The 12,925-nt window shown below is 52.5% G+C and overlaps 1 protein-coding gene across 1 annotated transcript; it reads right to left on the minus strand.

Annotated features, from left to right (window-relative positions):
- Positions 1 to 133: 133 nt before the first annotated feature.
- On the minus strand, positions 134 to 9,009 carry DIP2 (disco-interacting protein 2). Its single transcript, XM_029110999.1, has 17 exons — positions 8,922 to 9,009; positions 8,050 to 8,127; positions 7,160 to 7,396; positions 6,927 to 7,076; positions 6,495 to 6,743; positions 6,133 to 6,333; positions 5,376 to 5,986; positions 4,971 to 5,184; positions 4,460 to 4,851; positions 3,797 to 4,361; positions 3,403 to 3,665; positions 2,925 to 3,303; positions 2,432 to 2,739; positions 1,778 to 2,324; positions 1,451 to 1,613; positions 1,167 to 1,337; positions 134 to 1,033 (listed from the first exon to the last, which is right to left on the minus strand). The coding sequence occupies exons 1-17, from the start codon at positions 9,007 to 9,009 to the stop codon at positions 952 to 954; spliced, it is 4,698 nt and encodes a 1,565-aa protein (XP_028966832.1). The 3' UTR covers positions 134 to 951.
- Positions 9,010 to 12,925: the final 3,916 nt, after the last annotated feature.

Raw genomic sequence — 12,925 nt, forward strand, 5'->3', positions numbered from 1 at the left:
GTCTCGACGCGAGAGTCGACGTCACCGAGTTCTGTGAGCGAGGAAAGACAGGCAGGTTTGTAAAGCATTTCATTATTCAATGAGGAGCTCCAGTTCAGCTACTGCGCGACAATTGATAAAGTACCTTCTGAGTGAAGAATCAGTCAAGTTCGGCTTGAACTTCCATGTGATGACGGGAAATAGCTTAAATAAGGAGTCGACATAGGAAACAAGATTTAGCACCAACACGTTGCTGACTGCTGTGTGAACCTCACTCCCACCCATCGGTCGGAGCTGCTCGATTTTTGGGTTGAATTCTGCATCGACATGACTTCGGCGCGCCGCCGATATGACGACTTCCGCATGGATTCACTTAAAGTAACCGCCACACTCCCACTGACTCGACCGCGTTCCGGATAGTGTTCGATGGGCACGGTAGAAAAATAAATATACTGATACTGTCGATGAAAGCGAAATGGACGATCTGATCGTCGAGTCGATCCGCGCTGTGCTCTTCTGCTCGCAAAACACATGATCGAAACGAATTACTTCAACAATTAGTAAATTAATGAATCATGAAATAACTGATTGATCGAAAAAGAGACATATTGCCATTTGATTTCTTTCTCCTCAAGGTCTGAGTCGTCTGCCGATATCCTCTCTACGTTTCCCGAGTATATCCTGCTGATCGATGGTCGTCGCAAAATAGAGTGGCATCGATTTGCACTTCAATCTAAAAGTGATTGACGATTCGGGGAGAGCTTCTCCCCTCCCTCCGCCCTCTGGCTTCTTCTGGGAGCAACGTTTAACTCTATCTATGTAGGTCGTCCGGAATCTCCGTCGAATATAAGTCTATTTATGAGGCAATCGGAGTTCGGCGAGGCGTCGTTTTCTGAGAGATCGGCCCATTCTCTGATCGTTCGCAGCCAACGAATCTAATCGATGTCACAATGTTCTGAGCGTCTAAGGCGCTCACATGTTGTACGCAACATAGATCGGATCCAGCTGATCACTCAGGAACGAATCTCGTAGATGCATCCGCTGTTTCTCGCCCCTGGAAAAAATAATTAGGTAGGACACATTCCCTTAAATTCTCGATTAACCGTCCGAAAACGGAGGGACACATAAGCCGGATCGGAAGCTTCTGATAGCGGCGGAAGAAAAGCATTCACGAGGCGAACATTCACCTTGAGTTGATTGGCACCACGCCGGGATCCACGATAACGACAACGCCGACTATCAATTGATGTTGTTCCAGGACCCCTATTGTCACCAATGGGATCAAATCTAAGGCTTCGTTTTCAGGACCATCGAGCTCCACGACTGTCACCAGAAGATTGGTCCACGTGAACACCGCGCTGAAAATATGCCGGAAGGTCAGTCACGGACAGTAGTAGCCTCGAGCTCCGACCGAGCACACTCGCCGTCTCTATCGATCGGTCGGTGAGATTTTATCGCATCCGGTACGCACCATTCAGCAATCTTCTTGTGACATCTCTGGATGGTGGCTTCGATGTCGCATGGATGGTATCTCATGCCACGAAGCATTATCGTTTCTTCGAGCGCTCCCACAACGAAAACCGCATCGTGACCGTCTCCACGTGACTCTGTGACCACATTTTCTTCACCGCTGTCTGCAATTTCGAAATCGGGACTGATTGGATGGGAGCTTCCGAGAAGACCTGACAGGATTCCGACCCTATCTGCGGGTATTCTCTGCGTCCGAGGGTCTCGACGTCGGAGAAACCCAAAAAACGAAGATATCGATGTCGAAACGACGATTCGGAATTGCACGAACCTTCACCATCATCTGAGCCGTTCGTATCGCGAACCCTCCGTAGGAATCCGAGATAGCCAGTTCTGGCAAATGGCGTTTGCACTTCCCCTGCACTCAATTTGGCTTTGAATATGGCGTCGTGATCTGCGCCATCGCCGACCTTGAAGTAGCCGTTGGCGTTGTGATTACTCTGAACCCAAATTTCACCCAGATGCGAGTCCCCGCATTGGCCGAGCGTTTCCGGATTGGCGATTACTACTTTGACACCGGGCAAGAGCTTGCCCGACTCGAGCAAACACAGCGAATGAGGGGATCCTCGTTGGACGATTGTGACCCTGTCGTTGCGCAAGGCGCGCATGTCCACGTAGACAGAAGACGGATCTGGAGACGAAGCTCCTTGCAAGCAGAGGGCAACGTTGACCCTGCATCCGAACGAGGTTGAAACGGCTCGGGTAGATAGTCCGATGGCGGAGAAGAGTTTCGTAAAAGTCTGCGTTAGTACAGTTCGTGGTCGCTCTTCGGCCACGACGACGCAAGTCCGCACACGACTCAGATTGAGGCCGCGTTGCTGCAAGCGAACAGGGGAATTATATAACAGGGGAATATAATTTCAGAATAATTCAGTCGGCCGTCGTACTTCGTCACGGGGTTCCCGCTCCGCGTTCGGTTGCTCACCTTGAGCTCCTGTATCGATGTACCCAGTCCCCTCGTACACAGTTCCATGACTCCATAGGAACAGAACGTGTCCCTCACTTGATGTTGGCTCAGGGCTGCTAGCCAAAGGTGAGGGGCGACTTCAACCTCGGAAGGAGGTACGAGCATCGTATGATGTCCTGCATAGACAGAACTCAGACACCATAGCGCCAAGCCCAGACCCGAATAGGGTTCGAGGCATAGGCACACGTGTCGCGACGGGTACAGCTCACAGGCGAGTTTCATGCTTCTACACAGCCAGGTCGTAGCTGCATGAGACATCTTGATGCCTGAGGGGGAAAAGGAGAGAATTAGGCAGGGGGTGGGCAGGGGGAGGGGGTTGACGAAATTATTCCGCTGGGTCCCGACCCCGACCCGTTTCACGGCCGATTCTTCAACACTCAGGTCCGACACTCAGGTCCAACACTCAGGTTCGAACCGATTGCATCATCTGACGGATAAAGACGTCGCTCACCGGTTAGCATGCCTGTGGTACTGACGCTGAAGTCGACGTAGGCAATCAGGTCTGGCGACGGAGCCCGATACAATTGTAGACCTTTTTTCAGTTTGGGAGGATCATCCGTGTCCATCATCGTTGGCCACGATCTCACGTCAACCAGCGCCGTGGCATCCTTGCTTTTGAGCAGTTTGATCATTTGAGACGTGGTTAGTAATAGCGCCGATTGGCTAACGTCCACGATCATACGAACGGTGGGCAGAGTCGTAGCCAGATTTTGAGAATGCGGCGGACGTATCGGCACTGGGATCAGACCCGCGTACAGACAGCCGTAAAAGGCACATATCAGCTCCAAGCCCGCGGAGTACAGGAGGGCGACATTGTCCCCGGTGTTCACCTGCAATCGGACACGAGAGGTGTTCAAGCTCTGGAACGGACAGCGTCCGACTACCGCATGGAGAAATGGGCGTGCTTCGCTGCGGAGACGGGCACTCACCCTACCAACCTTCGCCTTATCCATCAACATTGAGGCAATTTTCTCGGCTTTCTTATACAGTTGAAGGCAGCTCAACGTGGTTAACTGAGGTGGTGCTCCCGGTTTCGAGCTCGAGTTGACCAACGTGAAGAGCACATGCTCCGGAGTCGATAGCGCTCTCCACTTGAGGATCTCTCCGATATATTGGTATTTGCACACCTCTTCTTCCGCTGAATCGGACAGGGGTCCCAATTCGCGACCACTGGCTGAAGCGAGTCGAACACCTGCAGAGGGCAAGCTTGCGTTGGGATGGCGGAAATCAGCTGGAGAGCACGTTCCGCCAGAATCGGTCATCGATCCCGTCGGAACAGAGCACGAGCAGAGCCTGAATGGGGAAACTCTCGACGCAACGAACCTTGGACAATGCTGCCCACCAGTACCGACGCGGGTCCCACGATTTGAGGTTCGCGCGGTTTCGGTAGATTAGTAACACAGGCATGAGGGCACATGAGGATATTGGCCGGATGCAATGAGCCCTCCAGGAAACGACGTTTCGTCTCCGGCAGGTGGATGCCTCCTAACGGTGTCTTGGGCAAGTTGCTCGGCGGTACTAACGCAAGGCAGAAGATTCCCACCTGATGAATACTGTCGACGGCCTGAAGAACTCGACTCATCCACTGGAATGATTCTTCTTCAGAACACTCGGGTCTCTGTTCGGCGACGACGACAACCCTCTCGTCGCGAAGAACTTTCACACCAAAAACAACAATACGTCCTCGGTAAATGAATTTCACGGGCTCCACGGCAAGAATCGTCGCTATGAGGTCATCGGTGTTGTGCTGCCTGCCTCCGGCCTGTATGAGTCCTTCTCTGCTCCCGCAGATGAACACCAGACCACCAGGACCGATGAACCCGAGGAGACCGGTGCGTACGAAGTTGCCGCTAGCGACGGCTTTCCCACTTCCGTTCACGGGTTGAACCTGGAAAACGCGAGATATTCGTGCTCTCAGCAAATTCCCTGGGATGCGATCATTTCGGGGAAGTCGGATCGGATTCAAGTGCGACATCGATGACTCACTTTGAAAATGCTCTGAGATAATCCCTGAAGACCCCAATACGAAGAAGCGGCAGTCGTTGAGCTAATACAAATTTCTCCAATCTCGTCTGTCCGACAGACTTGCAGTGGGCCGTCAAGTTTAACAACGACAGCTGTGCATTCCGGGAGTATGTGACCACAATCTTGTATCGTCAGCGAAGTCAATGAGTTTTCCAGGTCGACTCTGATCACGCCACAAGAAAGAGCCGACATCGATAGGACTCCTCGTCCAGAGGATCCCGCGCCCACTCTCCCCGGTCGACGTACTGACACCGTGAGACCTTCGGGAGAGCAAGCGCATGGGCAAACGGTCTCTGGCCGTAACCCTCTCGAGTGGAAGGTAGCGATGAACTCGTCGCACGACGACAAGGACCCTGCGATGCAAGAAGTCAATTAGATGGAGATCTTCCGAAATTCACCAGTCCACGATCATCCGTATTCCGGAGACTCCGAGGAGAGCAATTCGAGAGCAATAATTCGGATCCGCACTCACATGGATTGGCTCCGTCGGTGACCAATAGTAATCTGAGCGTTGACAAATTCACTTCCTTATTATCTCTCGTGGCCTGAACACCCCAATGAAGATCGCGGCTCTTGCACACAGCGATCGTGGCCTTGAATCGGGGTATTGAAAGCATCCAAGCAGCAGGATTCATTTTCAGCAATGAGTACGGTATGAACACAACGTGCATGCCGTTGAGAACACTCTGAGGAGACATGGGTGATTGTCAGGTAGGTGGGTAATCCGGGCACCGATCATGCGGGGCTCGATGTCGTGAATTATCAATTATTATTATGTTTTTATCATTATTATTGAATTGTAATCATCGTGATTATCATTATCATTCATATTTCCAATATCGTGAATCCTTCCGCTGCTGCGGAAGACGGTACTCACTGTGAGTACACAATGCCACAGTCCCATTTCTCTTTTATAGTCCACGACGCAGACCATAACGTCGCCTTCTGTGTATCCACAAGCAGCTGTGAGCGCCCTACTGTGGCTGACTAGGCTCTGCCGTGTTACGGCGACTCCTTTCATCGATCCTTCTTTATCGACGTAGTACTCGATATAGGCTGTGGTGCTATCCGCATGTCGCGGGGGTGGCTGCCAATCTTTGGGAGGCTTGGTGAGATGCTCTGTGACAAACCATTCAAGTCGAGGCCAGCCCTTGAAGTTGTGAACTTCCCCTGTGGACGACTTCGGCAAACTTTTGTAGCAAGCTTCCGACGTCAAAGCGTGGGATATACTGCAACTACCGAGTAGGAAGCCGAGTTGCTGGGTTGAGCTATCTCTCCGCGACAAGGGAACCTCGATCGCGACAGGGACGACACCCGCCGTCAGGCATCCGTAGAAGGCGCACATGAAGCCCAGCGGATCGTTGTTGGGATAAACCAACGCGACCCGATCGCCGACTTTGATAACGCAGCCTTCGGCGCCTTTCGAACCTTTTCCGAAGCGGTTCAGCAGGGCGAAGGCTATTTTCCTCGCGCGAGACCACAGTTTGCCTAACGAAATGAAATACGTCGTCGTAATCTCCGGGAGCTTGCTCGATAGTAGCAATATGAGCCCAGGACCTGATTAACCAGCACGTTCGTAGATAAGATTGGCCGGGTTCTTCCGTGAGCGAACCGGGCGGCTGCCCAACACTCACCGTAAAGAAGGGTCGTGCCCACTTTCCCGGCGTTGTCCAGAACAGTGGCGGCAGGGGCTTTCATTGTCGACGTCCCGTAGCGCTGAAGAGCAGCCTCGATGGACATTGGTAAACCTGCGGGCAGCTCGAGCTTTTCGCCGACCACGGGTTCCATCTCGGGTCCTTCCAAAGGAGGAGCCGCGACTTGAGCCTGGTTCGTACCTGATGGAAAGGAATCGATGACTTCTTTTCGAACTGATGCGGCTCAAGAACTAGGACAGTACTAACGTATCTTGTGGGGGAGTTGTTATGACCGTCTAGTTGGATGGAGAACGTTGCCTGTAGGTATCATGAATTGTGAATAAAATCCGATGTCGACTCACTGCAGTAAAATGATTCGTCATCTTGGTAGAACTCGGGGAGAGTCTTTTTCTTTGGCCTTTTGAGTGTTTGTAACAGTTGCTGGATTTTTGCGGAAACCTTCCACCGCGCACCGTCCACGGGTCCGTCTACCTGATCTCCTCTGTTGCTGTCGCAATCCCTGTCTCTGCTCGATCCCGAACTCGCTTGTAACGACTGTCTGCCTTGCGCTGCTGAGCTCGATGTCTGCGTGACGTCGGGTGGAGGCAGTCCTGTAAGCATCGTCAGAGGCGATTCGTCACACGAACTCGATTCATGTCTCGAGGAGCGGCGCATACGGTCGACGCATGTCGATGAATAAGGAACACGATCGACTTCAACAAGTTCCCTATACGATTCGTATATATAGTCGTTTCGGGGCGATTCTCAGTCGCTTCCGATGATATGATACTCACGCTGCCTCGGAGTAGGTGGCAGTGGTGGGGGCTGATCTCCGCTGATACCGGATAAAGGGGTATGGAGAGACTCGTGCGAAGTTGCCGTCGAGGGTGACGACGACAACAGTGGACGGCCTGTCGCGCTGTCCTCGTCGGACGAACTATCTGCTCGAGGGAACGGATTTTTTTTTAAAGATCAACTGACGATGAGCGCTATCCGGAAACGGGGGCACGAGAGATTGCGAGCTTACCATGCTGTAGATTTCTGTACACATTGGCATGCTGGCTGGCAGCCATAGAATTCTTCCGTTTGGACGGCATGGGGGCCCTGTTCGCCCTATCCTGAGCCTTGGCTTGGGCTAAAGCGTGCTGGACAGCCTCATGTCGAACCTCCGAATGGTATCTCGATTCGTTCCGGGTGACGCGGCTTCTGCGAGTGGCAACTGGAATTTTTGAAGAAGGCTTCGGAGTCGATTTCCCCAATAGCGCTGAAAAAAAATCGTAGCTCTCCTTTATCCGATTCGGAATCGCTTTTCTGCTGGTTCCCATCGGCTCGGTCACCACTCCTCAATGGAAACAATGCCTTACAAATCAGTGTAGCCGATAGCCGCCCACACCAGTCGCTGGACGGGATCGACAGGTATCGTGGGGGTCGATCATGCATGGCGCCAGGCTTCGATCGGGAATTCGCGCGACTGCTCCATTCCAAGGCATGGCATTTGATACAATACATGACATGTTCTCGTTAGACATATTAGTCAATATTCAAGGGTCATCAGTCTTCTCCAGTTTAGTCGAGCCGTCCAAGAGTGTAACGACCTTTTATCAATCACATGCTCGCGATTTCGAAGCGGATCTCGCCAGCGGAGAACGAACAAAGTTGTGAACCACGACAAGGAAGGCGCCAAGGCTGCTTGAGCTCCCGAATCGATCGAGATTCCGACAGAGAATACGTTCCCTTGCAAGCCCGCGAGGATCTCGATAAAAGCCTCCAACCCTCCAAGCCTTCGCTCCGTAGACCGAAGCGGGAATGCGCCCGAAAATTTGACCCGCGCCTCGCGAAATTTCATCCCATGCCGGACTCCTTGACGGCGATGCATGCAACGAGCGGTCTGACAGATATTGTCGTTCATATTCTTACCGGAAGACTCCGTGGTGTCCAAGAAAGGCTGGAGCAGCCGGCGACGCTTCTTTTCATAGCCTTTCTGAGTGATGTCGCCTGAAATTCCAAATATCTTAAGTTCATCATGCTGTGAATCGGGACATGAACCCATGCTCTGCTGGCGAATAACCTTGTCGGCTCTAATAAATCTGTCCGCTCGGTGACCGAGTCACGGTATTAACGAGGAACCCGATAATAACGCAATAGGCTTTCATTTGACGGATTCCAAAGAGTATCGATCAGACCCTGTGACACTTCAAGAGCCAAAATAAGCCGCTATGTTTCGAGCGCCGGGAACGTCACGATATCATCGCAGCTCACAGATATTTCCGCGGTCGAATCAGACAAAATTAATTCTCGCGCGATGGGGAGCGGTGATTTACGAACGAACATATCTCCTCAAGCGACGTATTGAGCTCAATGTTTTTTTTCATGACGAATATAGCTCCGACCCGGAACCACAAAAGGGCAGTTTCCTGGGAATCTCGAGCATGAGTCATTTGTTTAGCAAACCTCTTAGCTATGAATTTCGTCGTCGTTGTCGATACTGATCCGTTTCAAGCGACGGACGACTCCGTTTCCTCTGTCGTAGTGCTCGGGAGGATATTCATAATCTCCTCGGAGCCGAGGCTGCGTCTCTAGCGGAAGGCCGAGTCGCTCGAGTTCCTCTCGTCTCTCACGATTTCCGCATCGTTGTGGATAATCGCTGAGCGAAATCCTGCGCCAGCGAAATCTCCGCGAGCTTCTCGCGACTTCTGGCGGTCAACGCCTGTCAAAGAGGCTGGTCGGGCACATGTCACTCTACGAAGAGTTTCCGGTTCTCGGGTGAATCAAATCGGAAGCTTACGAACCTTCGGCCAGCTCGAGATCGAGCTCGGCCAGCCTTTCCAGGACATCTGGAGGGAGATGTAGATGGGATAAATCTTCGGAAACACTCATTTTGAGCCAGGGCGGCTAGCACTAGAGTGCCGCTGGTGATAGTGTTGCTGGCGCCGACGGTGGAAAAGTTCTTCTCGACCACAGTCTGTTCCTGCTCCTACTACTGCTGCGGCTGCTGCTTCTTCTTCGGAGCGTTTTTCTCGTCTGTTTCATTCAAACAAACTTGAACTCGGCGAACATGTTAGAAACCACCGTTGCGAACTCGCTACATGATTGAAATTAAAACGAGTCGGGGTTGAGAACAATCAACCCTTCAAACTATCAGCACCGTTCCGTCAGATGATAGCTCTCCCTTGTTCTCTCTCTGTGGTTGTTCAGTCGTTCGCTCGCTCGCTCGCACAAATAACACACACCCGAGCAGCGGTGGTGTGGTGGTGAGACACAGAGAAGATCCCAGTGCGCTGATCGGCGCGCTCTTTGAAAACCGTTCATGGCGCCAAAATTCAAAATCTTGTCCTTAGGAAGCGCCTGACCGACAGTAACGGCTCCCTGAGTCGTCAGAGGCCTGACGAGGAGCCAGCTACGAAACTCCGTGCTCGATGGGAAGCTTCGCTGAGATCGATCCCTGATGATCGAGGCTCTATGCCAAAGAACGCTCCGCGGGGGCTGCGAGGAAAATCAATTGGGTTCGCCGGAAAAGTTTCGAGAATTGTCCATTCCGAGTTCTTCTCCTTGGATGAATATCCATCCCGATCCTCCATCCCCATGATTTATATCTTTGACGAGCAGTAGCCTACATAAGGGAGGTTGGATTTCCCCAAGATTTGAACCGCCTCTCGCCCTCCTCTCTTCGGGAAAAATCGTAACTACGCGACATTTGTTGATGAGGCTCCGGGAGGTAAGATCCCAGGGAAGGAATTCACTCGCTTCGTTCGGTATCACAGCCAATCGAGTCCTACCAGGTGAGATGGGTTTCGGATCTCACTATCGGATCCCGTGTGGAAACCCTCGTCGGAAATTCTGGCGGAAACCTTGCCGGAAACTCGAATCTGGGATGCCGCTCCTAGCTGTTCAATTCTTCGAACTCCGGATGGTTGGACGTGACGACATTGATAACATGAAGATATTCGTAATAAGTCGTGGGATCTAAAATGCTGCGGAATATCCGAGAAATTTCGATCGTAGATACTTTTTCATCGTCGCTCCGCATTCTGTTCCGCCATGTTTCTGGGCGGACTTTTATCTGTCCACGCGAGCCCGTCACCCGGCGATTCCGGCCCCCAGGGCCGGAATCAGGAATTCCTCTCCATGAGGAGACGGGAATGAATGGCTCCTGAACCCGCCATAAGCCTGAGCCAATCGTCCCACTGGACGATGCGCTGCTGGGAGCTATCTCCGCATCGCGTACCGTTTCGATTCGGCCGACCGGGGGAGGGGCTTTCAAAGGAACGCGTTGGGTTGAAAGGAATTCTCTACATTCGCCGACGCGGCGGGCGCTCCTGATTAGTATCACTGCATCAGTCAGCCACAGCGATTTTGCTCTCAAATTCGGGTTATCCAGAGTTCGGCATAGCGAGCGGAGCCGATATCCGTCTTGACCAACCATTTTTAAAAAAGGTGGACTTTCGCAGTCGCTAGCTTCATGACGATGATTCGGAGAAGAATTGATTGCGACTTATCCGGATGCCCCTCGGAGAACACCGGGGAAGCTTCCGGGTCGCATGGAAGCAGGAGCTTCGCCGGGAGTCGAACATCACTCGAGTGATATTCTCAAGTAATGGAGATACGAGGAAGGGACCCATCCTGATGGCTTATTGAAACGCTTAGGCTCCCATTACCCTGGATTAGCGAAACGCGACGCTGCGCAATATAATCAGCTCCCGCGGAAAAGAAGCTGAACTAATGAGCCATTAATAATGCCCATTCGGCTCTCGAGAGATATCAAAATCAACGGATAATTCCTGGCGGCGCCGACGATTCCTGATCGAAATGATCTGGTGCACTCGGGAGCGCCTCTTGGAATTGCCATGTACTGGTCGGCTCATCGGAGATCCTCCATCTACTCTCAGTCAAGGAGCGATAGCGCAGATTTGGAGGAAGCGCGTTGAAGAGATGATCGACTTCGATAGATTCCCGAGATTATCCCTCACAGAAAGTTCCCATACGGAGGGATACCAAGAAAATACGCCTCAATCTGAGACCCCGCACGATTCTAAATCCGATGACGATACGTTCGATAGGTGCGCTTGCGGGAGCAAGGGCTGGTACCGGAACGGCTCAGAGTTCCACCATGCCGAGAAATTCTCATCACGTCCTGCTTGCTCGATGGAATTTAGCGTAACGATGGGATTCCCACAATAGACAGCAACATGCCAAACTCTTTCTGTGGTTCGCCGTAAACTTCCTTTGGTTGCTCTTGCCATCGGAGGGAAGACTCGTACAGTATGAGTCGAACGCCTACCTAAGCTTCCTGACTTTGAAACTGAGTGATAGATGAATTGAAGCTTGAGCGACTTCCCACTCCACGAGCTCAGAGATTCGGGCTCCATCTCATCCGCGGCTCTTCGAATCCGCCCGCGTTCTTACTGAGAATGGCTCCGCCCACCGTTGGCTCCTTCATCCCCGTCGTATTCCCGTCTCCTCTCGCGAGCCCGCGGTCTCTTGACGGCGAATATTTAGCGGGACCAGATTCTGGAAGACCCATCGGAATCTCTCCCGACTCTCATGAACGAAGACGAGTCGAGTTGGTTGTTAGACCTCAATGATGGAGATTGGATGGGGATCCGACAAGCTAGAGCGACGAAGTACGGGACCGGATCAAGCAAATGAATTCGAGAGTTCTCTTGAGCATAAATTCAACCTCTGGGTCGAATCGAGGCTCATCTGACAATGAGTTGATGACGATGACGCACCTTAGAGCGTTCCCGCTGTCATGATCGCCGCGCTTGCGGATATGGGCTCCCGACGTCTCGAGTCAGGAATCGGGGGAAAAGCCGCCGGATTCACGATTTATTATCACTCTACTCTTCCACATGCTGTGAAGCCTCGCTCGGCCATCGCGGGAATCCGCGCATTGCGACTGAGACACGGGAGCTCCCTGAACGACTGTAACGGACTTTAACGCGGGAGGAGTTCACTGAATGCTCCTTACATCCATCATTCATAGTACAAGAATGGCTCAGAATACTTCCGAGACTTTATTCATTCCGGATCTGATTGTTCGTTATCGATATAGCCACGTTCCTTATCTATTGGCAATAGCCAATCATCGCCGAAGAAGTAGTTGATTTTAACAACCCGATTGTTGCGATCGCTGGAAGTGAATTCATCGATTCATGATCAGAAAAATCTCATTTCTAATCGGAATGAAGTCCGAGACCGGCTCCCGGAAACTGCATAACCCGGCGGAAGACTGGGAGTTCGCCGAGATGAATCGCATCTCGGTCAAGTTGAACGACGAGAGATAGTGACCCGGAGGTCAAGAATCATCGGAGATCGGATTGATTCAAACAGTCGCGAGCAGAGCCGACCTTCCCTGTCCCGTTCCCAAATTGACCACATGTCGGATGAGAACCCTGTGCGTAAAAATTGTTTTCGGAATCTCTCCCCATGGTTCTCTGACTCAGACGCAAGATGGCGTTGCCCGTCCCGTGTTTCTGTTTCTGCTGGAGTAGGCAAGCACAGAGAACGACAGGCGCACGGGCGCTCGGGCGTGCAAGCGAGCAAGCAGGCGAGCTGGCTCGAAGGGTGGCTTGCAGGCGTGCGGGCGGGCAGGCAGGCAGGCAGCCTTGGGGCTCGAAGGACCCGGGGGCACGGAGAAAGGAACAGGGGGCACGTTGACGGGGGCAGGTGGAGAGGGCCGTGCCGTACCGCGGCGGCAGCAGCAGCGGGACGGCCTCGACGGCTGGCTGGCTGACTGGCTGGCTACGTCGGATCGATAGCCGTGCGCAGGGACCCCCTTCGGCCTGCGCAGCGG

The sequence above is a fragment of the Galendromus occidentalis genome, unplaced genomic scaffold (genome assembly GCF_000255335.2).
Source record: "Galendromus occidentalis unplaced genomic scaffold, Mocc_1.1 scf7180000077191, whole genome shotgun sequence".
Classification (NCBI taxonomy): Eukaryota; Metazoa; Arthropoda; class Arachnida; order Mesostigmata; family Phytoseiidae; genus Galendromus; species Galendromus occidentalis.

Coding starts and splice junctions, on each gene's coding strand:
- DIP2 (XM_029110999.1), bottom strand. CDS start 9,009: ATGAGTGTTTCCGAAGATTTATCCCATCTACATCTCCCTCCAGATGTC. Junction 8,128..8,921: donor CGATCTCGAGCTGGCCGAAG/GTTCGTAAGCTT, acceptor TTGGAATTTCAG/GCGACATCACTCAGAAAGGC. Junction 4,852..4,970: donor CACCGACGGAGCCAATCCAT/GTGAGTGCGGAT, acceptor CTTGCATCGCAG/GGTCCTTGTCGTCGTGCGAC.